The sequence below is a fragment of the Mastigoproctus giganteus genome, chromosome 8 (assembly GCF_048544385.1).
Source record: "Mastigoproctus giganteus isolate SK-2022 chromosome 8, ASM4854438v1, whole genome shotgun sequence".
NCBI lineage: Eukaryota > Metazoa > Arthropoda > Arachnida > Uropygi > Thelyphonidae > Mastigoproctus > Mastigoproctus giganteus.
Genome location: NC_143582.1, coordinates 197,620,511 through 197,643,808, shown reverse-complemented (window position 1 = coordinate 197,643,808; position 23,298 = coordinate 197,620,511). Strand labels below are relative to the sequence as shown.

The following is a 23,298-nucleotide window of genomic DNA, read 5'->3' as shown; positions in this document are numbered from 1 at the left end:
ACTATCCAGTCTAACTGGATAACAGATGCCTGAGGGACTGATATAATCTAATTAGAATTTAATGAACCCATGCCAACATTATCAGATACTCAATACGTCTTTCAATGTTTTCAATTGCCTCTATATTTCCCACATCCCATATTTCCATTTAAAAACTTAGAGCATATAATGCTGTATATCGATCTTTCTAAAAGAAAGATCTTTTTCTTAAAAAATCCTTTTCCTTTTTTAAAAACAACCATTTTCTTAAAAAATTATATTTAGTTTCCCAGTTTTCCTTAATATTTCAGTCTTAGCGATGAGGTGACTATCGAGATCAACTAAATAACAAAGTGTATTAATCGAGATCAACTAAATAAAGTATATTAATTTTTAAAACACAATAATTTATCTGTAATAAAGTTACCTGGATCTAGAATGGGAAACAGATCTAGACTGTGACCTACTCTTGCTTTGACGTTTGTTATGGCGTTCCATACTATGGCTTCTACTCTTTTGGTGCCTATCTCGACTACGGCTTCGTCGTCTTTCCCTTCCCTTAGAGCGACTCCTACTTCTACTATAGCTGCGCCTACTAAAAATAATTATTAAATTCAATTTCCTGATAAATATTTACCTTTGAGAGGTTCTTAAATAGTATACACATTTACAGCTATACAGACAAAGGGAAGGTCAAAGTTTTTGAACATTTCAGGAGGGAAAAAATTCTCCCCTCTCACTCTCTCTCTAAAATGCTGCAGTTATTCAGTACTAAAGGTTGGTTGTTGTGGGCATTTTTTGGGGGGGGGGGGCATTGAGCAAATTGGTTAGTGTGAAAATTCACACAGTTTGCATCTTTACAAGTGTATATTCACTGTCAATTTTCATACTGTGTGGGCTGAAAATTCTGAAGTAAATAGAGAGAAATTTTGGAGGTGGTTGAAGATCATTTGTTAGTTGCACTCCTCTCTCACATCCCATTACATAATTTGTGGACCTACTGCTTATATAAACAATACATTTCTTAGACTAACAGTTTGTTGATGGCTGAATCGTAATGAGAATAGGTTCCTGAATAGCTAGTGGATGATGCTGAACTGCCTAAGAAATTCTCTTCTAATATAGTGCTTAATGATGCATTGTAAGCTTAGATCATAATGTGCCATGTCAAAATAAAACATCAATAAATGTTTAGTAACATATAAACAGATTACAATGTTTATAATCTGTTTATATGTTACTAAACTATGGAGTAAATATATTCAAATATATATAGATGCACAAAAGGATTAATTCGAATATATGTATATAAATCAATGAATTGTAAAAAAAAAAAAAAAAAAATCAGATATGTTGTCCCTGTCAGACTATTATAAGCCATTAGACATAAATGCACATTTGTAAAAATAGGGCATTCCATAAAAAAAAAAAAGAAAAAATATGATGAATGGTTAACATAGGGTGGTGCTGTCCATGAGATACCTGGTTCCTGGGCAACCTGATGCTGCCACCGCTCTTGCTAGTGGATGAACCCACCACTTGGCAGGTATATAGGTACACTGCATCACTGCATTCATGTAGACAGTAATTCTATGTCAGTATAGATAACCGTTGTGAGTTAACTGACTTGAAAGAGGGATGACAGTGGGTGCCCGACGGGTCACTATTGTGGAGGTGATACAGAAATTGCACTATCCCCGTTTGACAGTATCAAGAGCGTACTGGGAATATGCCATTTCCGGAATAACATCTCATCATTATTTGTTATCTGGTTTTTAGGAGCATTAGCAACTAAGGCCATATTGCTCCGGGGACATGCGGTGGTCATTCCCTGACCTTTCTGCATCCTCCGTATTTGGTGGGCACGGGCTTGAACCCCGGTCTAATCAAGAAGCGTGTGCTATGCACTGCTGCTCCTGCCCACCTGGCCACGGAGGTGCCACATTTCATCGGGGACAACAATGTGGGGGGAGAAAGGTGGTGGATGAACGTGGCTGCCAACATCTCTCTCACATTGTTTAAGTCAACCGGAGAGCGACAGTGGCATCGTCACCATTCTCCCCACACTTGGTGGAAAAGGACCAGGTTCGAATCCTGTCGTTGACACGAGGAACTTTGGGCTTTTTTCACTTTGTGGCTGAGTTAGTTGGTCTCAGCCGTAGATAGCAAGGTCCCCCCCCACCAGAATTTGGGGTTTTTTCATCCAGCAAAACAGACAAATCAACCAGAGAACACATGCAATTTACAGACAAATAAAATATATGGGTAGATGTAATCATTTAAGGGGGACCCTAATATCATAATTTGGTTTGGTTTGGTTTGCCCACTTTAACGAGGGAGGTGCCAGAAACGTCTCCACCAAGACCATCAGCCGATCATTAGATGCAATAAGTTATGGGACCCACCAGAGTCCCATTGCTAATACCATGACACAGGACTTTGGAGACGGGTCTCCTGGTCTGACAAGTCCCGTTTCCAGTTATTTCGAGCAGACAGGAGGGTGCGTATCTGGCACAAATCGCACGAAGATATGCACATGTCAACAAAGAACTGTTCAGGCAAGTGGACAATTAGTAATGGTCTGGGTGTTTAGCTAACACCCGTTGGGACCTCTGGTACATCTAGACGCATTTCTGAACTGTCCAAGGTTATGTGTCCATCCATGCAGACCATCTGCATCCCTTCATGGTTACCGTGCCTCCCCACAGAGCCCCGGTGACTATAACATGGCTCAAAGAGTATTCTGCAGATTTTATCACTACGAAATGGCCTCCCTGTTCATTAACCCCATGGAGCATCTTTGGGATGCCGAAGAAAGGTCCGTTCGAGCTTCGGATTTTCCACCCAGGAATGTGACAGAATTATGGATAGGTGTGCAATAAGCATGGAGGGAAATAACAGGGGAATGCTTTCGCGAACTAGTGGACTCAATGCCTCACCGTGTGACTGCCCCTGTTCGGGCAAAAGGTGGACCTACCCATTACTAGGTAGCCATCCCACGATTTCTGTCTACTCAGTGTACTGCTGCAGTTCTCACACATAAGCGGATCACATGCCCACAGCAGATGAGTGTATAGATGAATTTGTCATATGTGGAACTGATCAAGAACTTCCTCTCTTCAGACTTTGTAGACTGGACTGCCGCTGACTGCTTACAGACTTAACCTAGTTAAGTTGTTTTGAGCCTGTTCACGCCAAGTATCTTGTCATGGGAGTAGGTATAGTTTTTAGATATTACTTGCCTGTAGTATGCATACAAGACTGATAAGCAAAAGTTGCATTAAGGAGTGTGCTGATTTGGCAGCAATATCTAGTGATATTGCTGATATGGCAATATCCTGAAATATAGAAGTGGATGTCAAATTCAGATTCAAAGAGAATATAGTATCTGCTCAACACAGGACAGGACAGGACTGGACTGGACGAGGATTACACTTCCCCATTAATAAAACCTGTAATACACTTGAAAAAGTTAATATTTATCATATATTTTTGGTAATGGCTATCTTTAATGTAATCCTGGGCTAGTTTTATCATCTTGTGGAATCTAGCTGGTTACCATTTTCCGAACAGGGCAGGCTGGTTGGTTGGTTCTTGGGTTTTATTGGTGCATTCGCAACTAAGGCTATAATGCGCCAAAACCAGGTGATATATAAAAATTTTTAATTTCACTGACCTAATTACTTAGGTCACCATGTCAAGATATAAAATAACAAAGGTATAAAATGTAAAAAAGATAAATCAATAAAGAATAACAATAACATGTAAATTTTAAATAGCTAAAAACAGCAGACACATTGTCATTGTCAAATAAAATCTGACTGAGTGTATACGGCTCAGTCAGATGATTAAAAGCGGTAAAACGGATATTGCTAAAATCTGGACAATCAATTAAAATGGGTCTGATCGATAAAATTGTGCCACAGGACTCACACATAGGAGGGTCATCAGCCCTCAGCAAAAACGAATCAGTCAAATGACTATGTCCTATGCGGGTCTGGGCAAGAACAACTTCATCCTTATGATTCCTGCACAGACTAGGCTGCCAAAGTTCAATTACAGGCTTTATACGATATAATTTATTCACAGTCTGTCTATTCCATGAATCCTACCATTGGGAGTGTATCTTTTGGTGTATTATTTGCCTGTAGTCTGTATAGGGGACTAACAGGCATGAGCAGGGCAGGCACTAGCATTTGTGGTGCCCGAAGCAAAATCTTGTAAAGGTGCCCAATTCATATCATATCTTAACACACATATATATGCAGTAGCGCATCTAACAACACCTATTTTAAGTGGCGCCTGTGACAAGTGCTTCACTTGCACACCCCTAGTGACAGCCCTGTTCCTATGGAAGACTAACAGCTGATCCCACAAATGATTCTGACTTTGAGCCACCAATCTAGACTGGAAAGAAGTAAGAATATTTTGCTCAATGTTCTATGAAGAGTTGTTGGAAGACAGACTTGTGTGTGACAGCCTTCCCACAGGTCTTGAGGTAGAAATAAGGTGGGAGTAGGGTAAGCTATAGCAGAAGGAATTGACTAAGCGATTGGGCAACATTGTCAACTGTCATGTTCAGCTCATTTCATAAGTCTGAAATTCAAATACCAGAGGGTAAAGTTGGAAGTCCAATGGATGCTGAAGATTGTTCCATTGTGGCCGACTGCTCATGTCAGCCAGTGAGAGAGAGAGAGAGAGAGAGAGAGAGAGAGAGAGAGAGAGAGAGAGAGAGAGAGAGAGAGTTTGTGTGTTCAGAGTTCATTTGTTTTGATGTCAAGGATTTGGACAGGAATGTATGAAATGCATTAGTGGAAATTTGCAGTGGGAAATAAAATGGCATCATGACATGCTGGATCTAACTACCACAGTACACTATCAAGTGAATACACATGGGAACCATAACCAAGTTATGGGCATGTTAACATCTTGTTCTCAGCTGACAGATATGTCCTAGGAACGTCAGCGTCTTGTCAGAAATAACCCCTTGAAATTTGGCTTTTAATACCACTGGAATATTTTTACAAAGTTTATCTGATGATATGGGTCAAAGTAATATTGCAGACATCTCAAGAGTTCTAGTTTGTTAATGCAACAGTTGATATTGCTAAGATGTTTTGAAGATAATGTTTTCAAATTAGCATTAGCATGGGGACATGATGCAAGAAAGCAAGCTTATATAGCATCAGCCGAAAAAAAAAAAAAAACACCACCACACCCCATTCTCATTTATTATTATAATTAGCCATATGGTGCAAGGAAGCCTGAGGCTTTTGCTGCACCAGCTGAAAAAAAAAAAAAATCTGAGTTACCCCTGAGAGAGAGAGAGAGAGAGAGAGAGAGAGAGAGAGAGAGGAGAGAGAGAGAGAGAGAGAGAGAGAGAGAGAGAGAGAGAGAGAGAGAGAGAGGGGGGGGGGAGTCAGAAATAGAAGGGAATTACCAAGAAATATGATATCCAGCTCAGGATGTGAGCCCGTGGGAGCACCCACGGGCTCACATTTAACCCATTCTCTTGCTCCAAATGTTTATCCAGTTCTGCCTTGAATCAATTTAAGCTATCAACTTCTACAATGACGGATGGAAGTTTGTTCCAGGAGTCAACCAGCCGCTGGCTATAGGCAAACTTCCACACATCTATTCTACAACTGTCTTTCCTTAATTTGAATTTGTGCCCCCTCAGGCGATTATTCTGAGCAAGAGGAAGAATCCAATCAGCATTGAGCATGCTCAAACCATTCAAGGCTTTATACACCTCAATCAGATCACCCCGCAGGTGCCTAGTCTCCAGACACTGTAATTTGCAAAACTTAAGCCTTTCTTCGTAAGAGCAACCTCATTCCAACATTTCTACACCCTTCTTAAAATGAGGCCTCAAGGCCTGTATACAGTACTCAAGGTGTAGCCTGACCATTGCCTTATACAAGGGGATAATCATCTCCTTATCCCTGCTAGAAAAATTCCTGTATACCATTGACAAGACACCATGAGCTACTCTTGCAGACCATCTGCACTGCTCAGAAAACTTTATATCTGCCTGCGCAATTACCCCAAGGTCCTTTTCATTCTCTACCACTGTCAGTGTCGTACCACTGTTGATACGTTTCTCTGGTGTTACTGCTTCCCATATGCAGTACTTTTACATTTGTCAATGTTAAACTTCAGTTGCCACCTCTCAGCCAATCTGCTCAACTTTTCTAGATCTTGTTGCAGCAGCACACTGTCATTAGTGTCATTAACAACCCTGCCGACCTTTGTATCGTCTGCAAACTTGAACATTAAGTCTAATATACCATCATCAATATCATTAATGAATATAGAAAACAACAATGGACCCAAAACTGAAATCTGGGGGACCCCAATAATAACATTAGTCCACGAGGAGCAGTGTCCACTGATTACCACTGTCTTTTCGCACTCAACCATCCCTTTATCCATAGCAGCAATTTGCCTCCAATGCTACACTGCTCCAATTTGTGCAGCAGTCTTTCATGTTCAACAGTATTAAAAGCCTTTCTAAGATCCAAATTTATGATATCAGAATTATTTTTGCATCCAGTTCCTTTGTGACTACATCATAGTATCCAATCAAATTGGTCAGACAAGACTTCCCCTTAACAAACTGATGCTGTGTCCGAGCTACAGCTGAAGTCTGGTCTAGATGATCCTGCAATGCTTCTTTAACCAGTGCCTCCATTCATTTCCCTGGAACAGAAGTTAAATTAACAGGCAATTACATGTGTCTCCCTTTGATCCTCCTTTGTGGATTAGGGTCACATTTGCACATTTCCATAACATGGGTGCCTCCTCTGAGTGCAAAGAAGCTCTCATAATTATGGCTAAGGGTTTGCTTACTTCCTAGGTGCCTTTCTTCAACAATTTCTCCTCCACTTTACTCTCAGTTATTACAAGATTATCTAGCTTACTGCCAGAGTTTAATACACCTCTGGCATTCCCATTCCTGAATAACCCCTCATGTGTGAATGTAGATGCAAAATATTCATTTAGTGTGATAGCTACCTGAGCATGATCATCAAGAGTTAAACCATCGATATCAAGTAGACCAATCTGATTCATCCCCATCCTTTTAGAGTTTACATAAGTAAAGAATTCTTTGCTGTTTTCCTTTGCATCCTTTGCCAAAGATTTCTCGGAATCTGCCTTTGCCTGCGAAACCTCCTTTGTGACTTGGTTACAGACCAGCTTATATTTATCATAGGCTTCTGTGTCACCTGTTAATTTATATGTAACCCATGCATTTTTCTTCTCTGCCACATGCCCATTAGTTCATCTGACATCCGTTTAGGCCTAAATCTTGAACAATATTTCTTAGTTGGTATGAAAAGCCTAACAGCTTCCAAGATTATTACTCTGAATACTTCCCATTTTGAATTTGCTGTTGGTAGCATCATCAGTTAGTCCCACCATATAGAATTTAAATACTGTCTCAGACCACCGCAGTCACCTTTACGAAAGCAAAAACCCTTCCCTTTATCCCTGATGGTAGTTACCTCTTTGAGTAAATTCCACTTCAGTACACTATGATCACTGCCACCTAGTGGTTTCTTTATCTGTAGATTCTTAATGCATGAAGAATCACTACTGATAATCAGATCAAAAGTATTACTCCCTCTAGTTGCCTCCCGAACATGCTGCTTTAAAAAAAACAATCATCCAATAAATCCACAAAAGCCTTGCTAATGTGTGAGTGACAATCCACAAATTCCAGTCAATCTCTGGGAAATTAAAATCCCCTATTATAAGACACTCTGATTTACTGGCCCATTCTATTTCTCTGCACAATTGCTCATTATACTCATCAGATTAATTAGGCCTATAACACACACCTACTCTCATTTCTCCTTTCCCAGTGATTATGTCACACCGAACAGACTCAACATTGAATTGTCCACCAACATCAATTGGATGCACTTCCATAGATTTTATGTTTCTTAACTAACAGCATAACACCTCCTCCCTTCCCGTCCTGTCTATCCTTTCTGTACACATTGTACTCCCCAAATTCCAATTCTGCACTGCTTATTTCTGTGTGACACCACATCTCTGATATTCCAATAATTGCCTTTGATGCCTTGACTAGCACTTCAAGTTTATCAAATTTATTAACTATACTCCTAGCATTGGTATACATGCACCTGTTTCTACTCTTAGTTATCTTAACACTACACAGCAGTCCTGGAAATCCCCATTGCCTTGCTTTCCAGACTACTGCCCAATTGCATTTCAATAGAAGCAGTGCAAGAATCTCTTTCACCTCTGCCAGTGGCTACTGTTAATCTATTAGTCCATGTTTCCCCCAAGCTGGCAGTTTTTCCGACCCATCTAACTCTGCCTCAATAGCATCAGCAAATATTCTTTCACCCTTTCTATTTAAGTGTATTCCATCCCCGTAGATGCAGTCTCTCTTGTTAACAAGAACAGACCAGGCTGAGAAAAATTCTATCCCTTGCACAATCTCTCCAGGGCCGAATTGATCGGCAAGGCTCTCATCATATACTCCCTCCTATCGAGTCTGGGCAGAATTACATACACTTTCAAATTGAACCTTAACTCGTGGCTTTTTTTTTTTTTTTCTTCTTACATTGACCCGTATTTGTTAAGTAATTCCGCCGGTCTCCTACTTTTAATATCATTAGTGCCAACGTGTACAACAATATCACCCTTTGTGCCCTTAAAAGATATCTGCTCTACAACGTCATCAACATACCCCGGTCCTGTTCCACCTATCCTTTTTACACAATATGTTCCCCGTTTCCCTGACAATAGAATCACCGACAACAACTAGTTCCTTTGGGACCAGCGCATTCTGCCTTGGGGGTTGCTGCTGTGTTGTGTGACATTCGAGCACTGATGTATGACGTGCAAGCTCTGGCACTGATGTGGGAAAGAGAGAATGAGAAAATGAGTGAGAGAGAGAGAGAGAGAGAGAGAGAGAGAGAGAGAGAGAGAGAGAGAGAGAGAGAGAGAAGGTAATGATAGAGAAATAAGTTTAAATAACTTTTAAGGGTCTATGGTATGTACAATGTGTATAGGAAGCAGTGGCTTCACGTGCCCATTAAGGTTAGGTGCACTTTAGTTGGGGGGGGGGGGAGTTTGTTTTATGCAACCTGCAATACAAAATTCACCTGTTAATTTGAATGTATGATTGCATTTTTATCAACGTGTGAAAGTTTTAAGAGTGCATAGTGCAGCAGCACTCTTCATTGGTTCAATGTAATTAATTTTGAATAATTTACCAACTATACAATCCATAAATATGGACAACAAAGGTTCCCCATCAAATAAACAATAGACGTGTCATGTGTGCTGTTTATGTGAGAAGCACAGAGGGTGGTGGTGGTGGTAGTAGTAACAGAGGAATCTGATGCAAGAAAACAAACATATGAGCTTACGTAGTACCAGCCAAAAAAAAAAATAATAATAAATAAATAAATAAATAAATAATAATAATAAAAAATAAAAAAAACCTTCACACATCCATTCCCTCTAAATGTTTGTCCAGCTCCTCCTTGAATTTATTTAAGCTACCAACTTCCATAACGACAGATGGAAGTTGTTCCAGCAACTAACCACCCACTGGCTAAATGCAAATTTCCGCACATCTATTCTACAATTGTCTTTCCTCAATTTGAATTTATACCCCCTCAGGTTCATAATCCGAGCAAGCGGAAGAAGCCCATCAGAATTCAGCATCCTCAACCCATTTAAGGCCTAATACACCTCAATCAGATCACCTCACAGGTGCCTAGTCTACGGCCGCTACAATTTGCAGACCTTAATTAAGCCTTTCTTGGTAAGAGGACCCCCTTCACTCCCATCACCAATCGTGTTGCCTTTCTCTGTACATGCTCAAGCAACTCTACATCCTTCCTAAAATGAGGCCTCCACACCTGTACGCAGTACTCAAGGCGTGGCCAGACCACTGCCCTACACAAAGGGATAATCACCTCCATTTCCCTGCTAGCAAAATTCCTGTATATCATTGATAATACGCCATGACCTGCTCTAGCAAAGTGTAGTACCACACAGTTAGTACGTTTCTCTGGGGTTACTTCTACACATATGCAGTACTTTGCATTTGTTAATGTTAAACTTCAGTTGCCACTTCTCAGCCCATCTGCCCAAATTTTCTAGATCCTGTTGTAGAAGCATACTGCCATTAACAAACCCTAGCAATCTGCAAACTTCAACATTAAGCCTGATATACCTTCAACAATATCATTGATAAATATACAAAACAACAGTGGACCTAACACCAAACCCTGTGGGACTCCACTAATAACATCAGTCCCCGAAGAGCAGCATCCATTGATCAACACTTGTCTTCTAATACACTCAACCACCCTTTTATCCATTGTAGCAACTTACCCTTAACATCATACTGTTCCAATTTGTACAGTAATCTTTCATGTGCAACGGTGTCAAAAGCTTTCCTGAAATCCAAGTATATGATATCAAAATAATTTTTTGCATCCAGTTCCTTTGTAACCACATCACAGTATCCAATCGAATTTTTCAGACAAGACTTTCCCTTAACAAACCCATGCCTTGTCTGAATTTTTGCTGCAGTCTTGTCTAGATGATCCTGCAATGCATCTTTAACCAGTGACTCCATTATTTTACCCGGAACAGAAGTTAAACTAATTGGTCTGTAATTACTCATGTCACCCTTTGTGAATTGGGGATACATTTGATATCTCCAGTAATGCTCTCATAATTATGGCTAAGGGTTTTCTTACTTCCTTTGCCGCCTCCTTTAATATAACTGGATAGATTCCATCCACCCCAGGTGCCTTTCTTATATCTTTAACTTCAACAATTTCTCCTCCACTTTGCTCTCAGTTATTACAAAATCATTAAGCTGACTGTTAAACAGTTTGATAAACTTCTGGCATTCTCCTCCCTTAATAACTCCTCATGTGTGAATGTAGATGCAAAATACTCATTCAGATTGTCAGCTATCCAAGCAGGATCATCAACAGTCGAACCATCAATATCAAGTGGGCCAATCTGATTCATCCCCTTTCTTCTAGAGTTTATATAACTAAAGAAGTTCTCGCTGTTTTTCTTAGCATCTCCTGCCAAAGATTTCTCGTAATCTGCCGTCACTTACCTAACTTCCTGTTGGACAGATAACTTGAGTAGTCGAGACCTGCTAATTTTCGTAAAATAGGACAAATGCAATAATTTATTGTAGTGCCAAAAAAAAAAAAAAAAAACAATGGATAGGGTTCCTGTACATTGGAATGTACCAACAACCATTGAAAAAAATCTTCAAAGATTCCAGAGTAAATCTAGCCTTTGGCAACTCCAAGAAACTATGGACATACCTAAAAAGCTCAGCTATCAACAAAAAAAAAAAAAAAAAAAAAAAAACAATAGATTTCAAACAGCAAACAAACGTGGTTTATGCAATCCCCTGCGCAATGGATTGTGATTGCATATATATAGGTAGCACGAGAACATCGCTACATACAAAAATCCAAAAACATAAAAGCAGTTTAAAAGTAGCTGCAAATAACAAAGAAAAAAAAAAGAGACCAAACGAGAAAAAAAAAAAAAATAGTTTCGAATTGGTAGCTCACCACTTAGACACAGGACATTACCCCTCCTTCGAAAACGCGATAATAATTGACAAACAAGACACAAAATTGAAATTATAAACCAGTGAGACACTAGCAATGAGATCAACAAACAGATCAATAAACATACATAGACCAATAATAACCTCTGAAGAATGGGACCTAAAACCAATATCCTATAAGTTCAACTTTAGCAACAGAACACAATAACCCCCATCCCAAATCCAGGACCTCTACTAATGGGGACAGGTAGTCACGCACCTGGAATTCCAAGTGAAACCCCTTTCTTACCTTTTTTTCGCCAAAAAAAAAAAAAAAACATCTACAATTTCCAAATTCCCAAACTACAAGTGTGATACGGTGAGGCAGGAAATTTTTCCTTTCCCCCACCCTACTTCACCTTTTCCGACTCAACCCCCCACCACGCTTTTAAAATACAGCAATGGAACGGAACATGCCCGGGCTATAAAAGACTGCCTCGACACGTATTTACCCTCCTTTGAAGATGATATTAACGAAAAGCCTCCATCAGGCTTTAGGACATCATCTCCCTTTATGCCTACAATTACTCCCTATGCAAGGATTTAGGATTTTGTCCTCCTATATAATTGCAATTTCAACACCTGAATGTCGTCCCTGAAGAAAACCCCAGGCAAGAGTATTCTTCTGCCTTAAAATAAAATATATAATATTCCTTTAAAATTTCCAAAAATAGCCCCTTTCAAAAAATCCACAAAGTTTATTTTAAATCCATAATGAGATCGCAGATCCTCTACAAGGAAAAATTACAATAAATTATTAGCAATTGTCTGATTTTATGAAAATTAGCAGGTCTTGACTACTAAAGTTGTCTGTCCAACTGTCTAATAAAGTTTCAAGATGTTAGGACCGCCACATATTTTTTTACTCTATTCCTAACCTCCTTTGAGACTTGATTACAGACCAGCTTATATCTCTCATAGGCTTCTGTGTGTAGCCTGATACTTTATATGCATCCCATGCATTTTTCTTCTGCCACAAGTCTCATTAGTTCACCTGACATCCATTTAGGCCTAAACCTAGAGAAATATTTCTTAATCGGTATGAAAAGCCTAGTAGCTTCCATGATTAATTCCTTTAATGCTTCCCACTTAGAATTTTCTGTCAGTTGGTCCCACTGTACAGAATTTAAAAACTGTCTGAGACCACTGTAGTCACCTTTACAGAAGTAAAAACCATTCCCTTTACCCCCTGATGGTAATTATATCTTTAAGTAAATCCTGCATCAGTATACTGCAATCACTGCCATCTACTGGTTACTTTATCTGCAAATTCTTAATGCACGAATAATCACTGTTGATAACCAGATCAAGAGTATTACTCCCTCTTGGACATGCTGCTGTAAAAAACAATCATCCAATAAATCCACAAAAGCCTTGCTAGTGTGTGAGTGACCAACCCACAAATTCCAGTCGATATCTGGAAAGTTAAAATTCCCCATTATAACACCATCTAATTTACTGCCCCATTCTATTTCTTCATACAATTGTCCACACCAAACTGACTCAACATTGCACTGTCCATCTATGTCAACTGGATGCACTTCCTTAGATTTTATGTTTTATTAATTAACAGCATAACCCCTCCTCCCTTCCTATCTTTTCTGTACACATTGCACTCCACAAATTCCAATTCTGCATTCCTAATATTTGTGACACCACATCTCTAATATCCCAACAATATCCACCTTAGATGTCTTGACCAGTATTTCATCAAATTTATTTACTACACTTCTAGAATTGGTGTACATGCAAGTATACATACACCTACTTTTATTCTTAGTTACCCTAACACAGCCCATGTATTTATTTGTTTCATGATGTCTCCCACCAGTCCTTGAAACCCCCAGCACCCCACTAACCAGGTCACTGCTCATTCTAATAGAAGCAGTGCAAGAATCACCTTCACAGCCCATATATTTATTTGTTTCATGACGTCTCTCACCAGTCCTTGAAACCCCAAGCACCCCACCATGTAGCCTGTGGCTACATTTAACCCTTTAGTGTGTGAATCCCCCCCAAGCTAGTAGTTTTCCAACCAACCTAACGCTGCTTTGATAGCATCAGCAAACACTCTTGCACCCCTTCTATTTAAATGTATCCCATCCCTAAAGAAGCAATCTCTCCTGTTAACAAACACAGACCACGCTTGTTAACAAAGAGCTTGTAGAAAAATTAGACACCATGAGCCTTGCTGCAATCCCGAATTGATTGACAAGGCTCTCATCATACGCTCCTTCCTATTGCTTCATAGTGAGAAGATTAGAATATCATTGGCAAATACTAGAGTGAGGAATGAATTATCCGTATTTTGTTACGACTTTTAAGTACAACCATATAATATGCACAAAAATCTGAAAAAGTAATCACTTGGGAAAATATGATTTTTAAGCATTAGCATTAGTAGAGGCACATGATGCACGAAAGCAAGCTTATACAGCATCATCCAAAAAAAAAAAAAAAAACCCCTTCCCACTTCACTGATCCATTCATTCCAAATGTTTGTCCAATTCTTCCTTGTATTTATTTAAGCTATCAACTTCCACAACAACGGATGGATGTTTGTTCCAGCTATCAACTACCAGCTGGCTAAAGGCAAACTTCCACACATCTATTCTATAACTGTCTTTCTTCAGTTTGAATCCATGCCCCCTCTGGTTTGTAATCCGAGCAAGAGGATTTTTCAGGATTGAATCAAAGAAAGGCTTAAAAAACTCATTTTACTTATTTATTTATACATCAGTTCCAAACTCCTGCTTTGCCTTAGGAATTGTGTTAGCACATCATCATAAAATGAAGGTCTTTTCTTCAGTCCCACCAGCAATGTCTTTTCGATGGCGAGTAAACCTAGGCCACATAACCTTTCCTGCATTTGTGTTCCTCTATAACACATATGTATTCTCTTCATAGCTGAAAAAGAAAACACTTGACTGTAGCAGAAGAATCCGGAATCATCAAGATAAATTCTGCTAATTTATAAATTTCCTTGAATGCAACCCGAAGCTGATTTTCTTGCATGAATTTTAATAGGTGATGCGCTGGTTTCCTTGCAAATTCAGCAAAAGAAAAAGAGTACCATTAGTTCATTTTTCAAGCAAACGTAGTCAAAAACTTGTCCGTATAAATCCATTTGATTTTTCTAGAATATCACCAGGAAAAGTTTTTGGATACTGATCATATATTTTGCTACAAAGGAGTTGAAAAAATTCAAGTTTCAAAAGTGGAGAGTATCTTTCTTCATCTCCAAGCACATGCGGTTGACTATTTCCTGGTATAAGCATACACGATCTGACGATTTGTTACACAAATATAGGAGCATACTGAAGAAATGTTGGAGTTAGACACAATGTCTATGTGTCTGCAATTCTGCCCAGGCAAGATAGGAGGGATTATATGCAGAAAGCCTTGTGGACTAACTTAAGACTTGATGGACTCTATAAGGCTTTTGGGGGAAAATTTCTATCAGCGTGGCCTGCACTTGTACGTAGAAGGAATCTGTTTTGTAGAAATGGAATATATTTAATCAAAGGTGGCGCAAAAGTTTTTGCAAGTATTATTCAGGATACCTTAAAGATTCAGGGAAACTCCTAGTTTGGGGCGACAAGGGTAATATAGATACATGTTTATCTGATAGTATTGGTAAAATTAACTCTTGCACATACTCAAGAGTATTTTTTGTTCTAAGGACAAAAACGTTTCAAATGAGTGGGTAGCAAATGCCAGGGAAGATCCTTCACCCCTTAAATAAGTTTAAGGGGTGTGTCAGGGTAGTTAACTATACAAGAACACTTAAGTCTTAATTATTTATACAGTAATGTCAGAAGTATCGTCAATAAAATGAGTGAATTTGAACTGCTGGTTAGGACAAGTAATGCTGACATAAAAGAGCTTATAGAAACATGGTGCCATCTGGAGATAAGGGATGAGGAGTTGCAGTACGGTATATATAATGTATTTAGGTAGGACAGGGAAGATAGAAGGTATGATGGGGTCATGCTTCTTATCAAAAGTATGCCTGAATGCGATGAAAGCTTTCAAGGATTCAGACGTTTCGCATGCTAGAATCTGTATGGTGTGAAATAGTTGGAAGCAAAGGTATAATGAGAGTGGGAGTAATCTACCCAGGTGATTGTGAAGATGATGAGAGCCTCTATATGCAAATGGAATGGATCAGTAAGTCCATTGGGTGATTTCAATTTGCCTCTAATTGATTGGAGCAAATGGAAAGGAAACCTCACATGGGGGACAAAATTTTTAAATCAATTAGATGATTGCTATTTGTATCGACATGTCAGGGAAAGTACTAGGGAAAAGAATATTCTAGACAAGTGGTTTTCAACCGGGGTGCCGCAACAACATTCCAGGGGTGCCATGTAATTTGGGTTTAAGTTACTTAAACTTATTATTTTTTAATTCATTATAAAAAGGTGTACAGTAACTTTTTAATTTTGTCGTGATCTATAAGTGATGTTTACTTAGTACCTCTGTATAAAGAATAAAATTATATTATTGTAATTAATATCATATATATAGTTCATGTTTTACTTCATATATGTATATATATATATATATAGTTCAATATATATATATATATATATATATATATATATATAGTTCACGTTTTGCCTATATAATCTGGTTAAGATTACTTTTGTCAGTGGTGTGGCTTTGCATTTGAGTGCTTGTATCTGTCCTATTTTTAATTTTCGCTGCATCAGGACCACCGCTATTCAAGTCCTCTGCATTGGCAGTTCAATCTGAGGATCGGATGGCAGACCGATCTTTCGATCGATTCGCCTTTGCAGCGATTTGTCTAGCGATCGAAATGCAGCGATTCCTTGACCATTATTGGCCTTGTGGTCCTCTGTTGAGATGGGGCATAATGGTCAGTCTATTTCTGTTTTTGTTTTATTTTATTGTAGTTGTTCACATCTCTGCTCGTGATATTTCACACGTCAGAGGGGGCACCGTTAAATTTCATTTAATTGGCTATTCAAAATTTAATTGATTATATTTTATTATCGTTGTATTTGGACTTTCTAAGTTATCTTCGAGAGTTTCGGCTGCAATAATTTTATTCTCTTCCATCATTGTTGGTTTGATCGTTACGTATAATTTCAAAATTTTTTGCTCTTCTGTCTTGCCATGCTGCTGGCAATTTTTTTTTTTTTTTTTTTTAAATTATTATTCTCACTTAAGTTTATATCTCAAGCGTCATGTAGAGGAAAATGCTTTTTGTTGCCTCTGATGTATGCTTTACTCCCTTTTTAAGTAAAATTACTTAGGGGGGTGCCGTTATTAAAAAAAGGTTGAAAACCACTGCTCTAGACCTCATCATCATCCATGAACCAGATGACATAATAGGACTGACAGTACAGGAACCAGTAGCAGGAAGTGATCACGGAATTCTACAGTGGATGATGAAGAGAGAGAGGTAGAAGTAGTTAAAGGCAAAGGAATGGGTTATAATTTCAGGAAAGGAAATTACAATGCTGTTGTTGTTATTATTTGGTTTTTAGGAGCATTAGCAACAAAGGCATATTGCTCCGGGGATATGTGGTGGTCATTTCCTGACTTTTCCGCATCCACAGTATTTGGTGGTCACGGGCTCGAACCCCGGTCTAATCAAGAAGCGTGTGCTACGCACTGTTGCTCCTGCCCATCTGGCTACAGAGGCACCAAATTACAATGCCTTAAGGTGCTACATGGCCAGTATTAACTGGGTAGATATCTCACAGAGAACAAATACAATTGAATTATGGTATACCTTTAAAAAAATACTCCACGAGGAGGATTCCAAATGGGATGAATAATGAAGTTGCCCAATTGCTTGAGCAGAAAAAGAGGCATGGAAAAGTTACAGAGCAATAAAAAGTACTGAAGCCCACAACAGCTACAAATAGATCTGTCACAATGCCACTGAAAGGGTTAGGCCGGCAAAGGCAGATTATGAGAAATTACTGGCAAAGAGGGAGGATAAGGAATTCTTCACTTATATAAATGCAAAGAAGAGAAGGTCAAACCAGATCGGACCCTTATTTAATGGATGTGGGATAGTATTAGATACCCCAGCTGAAGTTGCGGAAGAACTCAACAGTTATTTTGCATCGACATTTACAGAAGGAAAACCCTTCACGCCAATGAGAAATTATTGGAGTGAAGTTGAAATTTCACACGTTTATGTAATGAAAAAACTTAAGTCTACAGGCCAGTAAGGCTCCTGGGGTTGATGGCATTTACCCTATAATCTTAAGGGAGGCAGCAAATGACTGCATTGAACCATTGAGGATAATAATGATAGCATCACTGGACTCGGCAGTGATTCCGTTGGATTGGAAAAGTTCCAATGTATCTCCAATACATAAGGGCAGTTCTAAGAGTGAAGTGGGAAATTACAAGCCGGTCAGTCAGTAGTAGGGAAAATCATGGTCAAGGACAATGATCAAGGGTGAATTCACTTAGATAGAAATGGAATTCTGGAGGATACTCAGCATGGTTTTGTAAAGGGAAAATCATATTTAACTAATCTGATTAGCTATTTTCACAGGCTCACTCAAGAGCTGGACTCAGGGAATAATTTCAACGTTGTTTATTTTGATTTCAGCAAAGCATTTGACTCAGTCCCACATAAGCGGTTACTTTATAGGCTAGAATCACAGGGAAAATCCTTAGATGGATAGCAGGGTGACTTCAGGGCAGGAGGCAGAGGGTTGTGATAAATGGTTATCCCTCAGATTGGGTTGATGTAAGAAGTGGAGTTCCCCAAGGATCAGTATTAGGAACACTGTTGTTTTTGGTTTTCATAAATGACATCGATGAAGGGATAGAGGGCGTGATGTCTAAATTTGTAGATGATGTAAAGATTGGTAGAGTAGTTAATGATTGCCGCCAAGCAGAGCTTCTTCAGAATGACCTAGATTGACTTCAGAGATGGTCAGAAAAATGGCAGCTATGCTTTAATCGAACAAAGTGTAAAGTATTATACCTGGGGAACAGTAACCCCAAAATAATTTATACACTTGGCGGAGTTGAACTAAAACAGGTAGCGGAGGAAAGGGACTTGGGCATTACGATACGGTCAGATATGAAGTCTCCAAGCATTTTAGACTGGTTGCAAGGAGGGTCAGTGGTGTCCTATCGATGATTTATCGAACAATCGCTTGTAGAGATAAGGATGTCATAATACCATTATATAAGGCTATTGTTAGACCACAATTGGAATACTGTGTTCAAGTATGTAGACTGCTCCTAAAGAAAGAATGTTCTTCTTGAAAGGGTCCAAAGATGGGTAACTTGCCTCTGGTGAGTTCAGCAAAAGGGGGTCCATATGAAAAAAGACTTCGAATATGTGGGTTGCTCTGAGAGGCATAAGCAAAATGAATAAGGACAAATTTTCACGGTTATAAATGATTCTAGAACTAGGGGCCATAATTTCAGTTAAGGAGGGGGGGGGGGGAGTTGTTTAGACTGGATTGCAGGAAGTTTTATTTTAGCCAGTGAGTTATAAATTACTGGAATAAGTTAACTACATGGGTGGTAGAGGCTGACAGTCTGGGGAAATTCAAAGGTCAACTGAATATTTACCTAAGGGAGGAGGGAAATGCATAGATTGTCCATTTTCTTTTCTCTTATTAATTTGTTTTTATTCTTATTATTTTTTTAAGATTTTTTTTGTTATTTTATTTTATTATTTATTTATTTATTATTATTTTTTGGCTGGTGCAGCATAAGCCATAGGCTTCCTTGCACCATGTCACCATTACTAATAATCGAAGGCACGCACTCTTCTCTTCTTCAAATCCTTTTCATCTTTTAGGATTCGTCTCCTCAACCGTATGCTCTTCCTCTGCAGAAACCCAAATATCATCAAATCCATGTTCCTTGTCATTCCTAAGCTGTTTCACAGTATCATGCACCTTTTCATAACAGTACAATATGTCACATGATGAAGTTTGCAATATATTATTCAAGACATCAGTATAGCCAAATAAAAAAGAAAAAATTTCTAGTAACAAAATTGTTTGAAAATCTTGCAAGAAATACAAAAAACCACAAGCTTTGATTACAGCATCTACATCCCATTCCCCAGATTTCTCCACAATGTGTTCAGAAAATTCAGTAAGTTGAATTCTGTGACGTTTTACTGTGTTTTTAAACGGGAAGTAAAGTTCCATCTTGTTGGTGCGACGGAGGCTAATTTTTTAGCAACAAAATCTTGCAAAGCATTTACTCTTTTCAATGATTGAGAAAAATATGCTGCCGATCCATTGATAGTTTGGAAAAAAAAATCTAAATTCCTCAATATTCGAGAGGCTTTGCTTCAGAAATAAGTTCAAAATGTAGGCATAGCAATTCTAAATATTGCTAAAGTTTACACTGCAACCCATTAATACACCCACTCATGAACACAGGCACCATATAAGTTTGGCCGACCAACTTGTCCTTAATATTAAATTCCTCAACTCTGTTTACAACATGTTTATAAAAACTACTAAATGTTCTATCATCACTTATGTCTGTAAATCCAATGAACCTATCGTGTTTGCCCATTATGGACAAAACGGAAAACAGTTGATAGCTGCAATTTTGACATGACATCAGCAGTTTCATCCAGAAGAACGGTCACAAATGTAGCAGAAGAAATTTCTTTCTTTATAGCATCTTTAATCACATCAGATATAGCATTAATGATATCATTTTGTACTGTGGAAGAATTTCCTCGAAATACAATCAAAGCCTTTAAATGACTGTCTAAAAGAGGATCATACTCCCAGAGCACATTTAAAAATTCTATATAATTCCCTCCTTAGCTGAATCTTCAGACTCATCATGACCTCTCAGAGGAAGCTCTTGCTTAGCCAAATAACATACAGCATCAATTAATCTTTTTAAAATGTCTCTATTTTTCTTTACTTCTTCATAATGATGGTTAATTTCAATTTTTCTTTGGCTGTCAATGAGAGTGTCAATTCTTTGTTTTCAAACAGCTTAAGATTTAAAAATGACTGAACACATGGTTGGGAGCACTCATGTTTTTGCACTGCGGTTAAAGGATTAAGATCAGACTACATGTACTTATTCCAAACACATTTCTCCTTGGAGAATAATAAAGGCCAACAGTATTCGTCATCGAAGTCATTCGTCAACAGTCATCGAAGGCAAGCCTAATCCTCCTCATCCAAATTTACTATGCAAGCACAAAGATGCAAAAACTGAGTTCATGAGACATTTCTCTGTTTCCCAATCGTATTGGGAAACAGAGAAATGTCTCATGAACTCAGTTTTTGCATCTTTGTGCTTGCATAGTAAATTTGGATGAGGAGGATTAGGCTTGCCTTCGATGACTATGTTCATACCATCTGCAAAAGCTCTGGCAGAAAATGGGACATTCAGTACATCGTCAACACTGTAAATATGAACAAAAAAAAGTTAAAAATTATATCTAAAAAAATCATAAATATATATTAAAAATTTGTCTAAATCAGTGTCATAAACACGTCGGTGCACACTTTATGAACGCAAAACAGACGAAACTCAGAAAACAAAAACAGCAACTCACGACAAGTGACAAAGTTGAATTGGATTGCTTCACACAATAGCCAATCACAACCACTAACTACTTCTGGGTGCTGTTGTCTCAGCACACACCCTGCCACGCCTTCTGGACTGTTTAAAACAACTGGAAGGCTAAGTATGTCTGTTTAGAGGGCTCATCAAAAGGTATGTATTTGTGACAGCACACCTTGGTCATTAATGCGAATATGATATGATGTTTACGTGCTGAAACTTCTCTTTGTGAAATGTATACTGGATTTAATTTTAGGAATTACATGAAGCCAACAATAATCAGGGGTTTTTGAAGGGGGGGAGTAAAAATATAATATCGGTGACATTGCAATTCTGTGGGTGGGCACCACACATAGCACACCCTGATAGGAAGGTTAGGAAAGATAGAACAGGTGATGGGGCTCATGTTCTTATCAAAAGCATTCGCAAGTTTAGAAGTTAAACGAGCTAGTAGAACCTGCATTGTGTCAGTTAGTTGGAAGCAAAGATGAGAGTGGGAGTAATTCACATACCAGGAGTTGAAGGGTGGCAGTATTACAGAAATGTGAATATTGTGCGCTGTTCACGAAGTGTTGTAGTTAAGGTGTTCCTAGAGTGAATAGAGCAGCAGTAACTGGCCCATGTCTCCTCGATAGATGGAGAATGGCAGAACTGACTATAGGCTTTAACCAGGGGATGACTAGCAGTGTTTCCAAGACCATCCAACAAACCCTTCTGTGTGGATCACTGGAGTAGGACTCAATTAAGGCACCCATCACCAAAATGCCCAAAGTTTGCATTGAATGGCACGAATGGCACAACTGACAACTGTCAAAAAGTTGCCCTTTCCACAGCAACAAACTGTGAAGAGGAATCACCCCAATGTTAACAGATACAGGCAGGTGGCGGCAGTGCTTTGATCCAGGGAATCTCGTGGAGCCCGCATACCTCTAGACTGCACGCCCTTCATGTCTCACTGAATGGCACAGGTGTTTCCAAGCAGGATAATGCATTCTGCTGTTGCTGATATTATCCGAGACTGGTTCACTGAACACAAAAGTTACTTCCAGGTGGCACCATGGCTGCTGAATTCAAAAGATATGAATCCCACTGAACATCTGTGGGATTATGTAGATGAACAGATCTGGCATTTGGATCCTTCACCACAGATCTACAGGAAGTAATACTGCAGACGTGGTACATACTTTCTGCAACGTTCAGAGGCCTTATAGAGTACATGCCTCACCATGTAGCAGTGGTACTGACAGCAAGAGAAGGTATATCCATTATTATGTAAGTGGTCATAATGTTTTCACTGTCAGTGTGTGTGCGCGCGCATGAGAGAGAGAGAGAGCGAGCGAGCGTGCGTGCATGTGTGTGTGTGTAAAAATTAAACTATCAGTAGCTTCCATTTAAATTTACCAAATCATTAATTAATATTAGTAATGATTCAGTTATCGGACTTCAAATATTAATATGCAATTATTATAATACTAATCACAATCAATTCTGTAGATTGCAATTAGTATTACAAAGTATGGAATAATGAATGAACTGAATTTCTTATTCAAGCTATCAATCCTTCTGAAACTATACCAGCATTACTTTTTTTTTTATGTAAACAAAAAATGTTCACTTACTATTTAGAATTAAAACAAATCATGGGAGAAGCAAACTAGTTTAATGCTTTGATTGCAAATTATAACTTTGACACTTACTTATATCTTCTTGGTCTGGATCTTGAATCAGAAACATATCTTCTTGCATTATAGCGATCTCGTTCAAGTTCAGGACAATCTCTGGCCCAGTGACCAGTACGGCGGCACCTATAGCATTCGGCATTTACCTACAGTATATTTAGAGAAAAGTATGATTATATAATTTAAGCATTTACTAAATACGTTTTGAATTATATATTTCAAACTGTTAACAAAGCATTTCTAATTTAAGCTCACTTGTTTAGGAGATGATCACAACCCTTTTGGAGGCATGTTTCTTTAGAGGAATTTGGAAGTTCATGAATCTTTTTAAATGGGCCACACTCTCCCATGCTGATTTTCAAAACTAATGTAAACTAGGGAGCTTTGCCCTCTGCTTGATTTGCTCGCCAACCCCATGCACACTTTTCTACGCAA

At 38.7% G+C, this 23,298-nt stretch overlaps 1 protein-coding gene across 6 annotated transcripts in view; it reads right to left on the bottom strand.

Moving 5' to 3' along the window:
- The window catches only part of LOC150082152 (uncharacterized), a 217,012-nt gene that overhangs the window by 7,565 nt on the left and 186,149 nt on the right, over window positions 1-23,298 (bottom strand). For all 6 annotated transcript variants that reach the window (XM_090379139.1, XM_090379141.1, XM_090379140.1 and 3 more), the window contains 2 exons: window positions 22,882-23,009; window positions 407-574 (listed from right to left, as the gene is read on the bottom strand). In XM_090379139.1, the coding sequence (XP_090235265.1) occupies window positions 407-574; window positions 22,882-23,009 (296 nt within the window). The remainder of the gene's footprint in view (window positions 1-406; window positions 575-22,881; window positions 23,010-23,298) is intronic.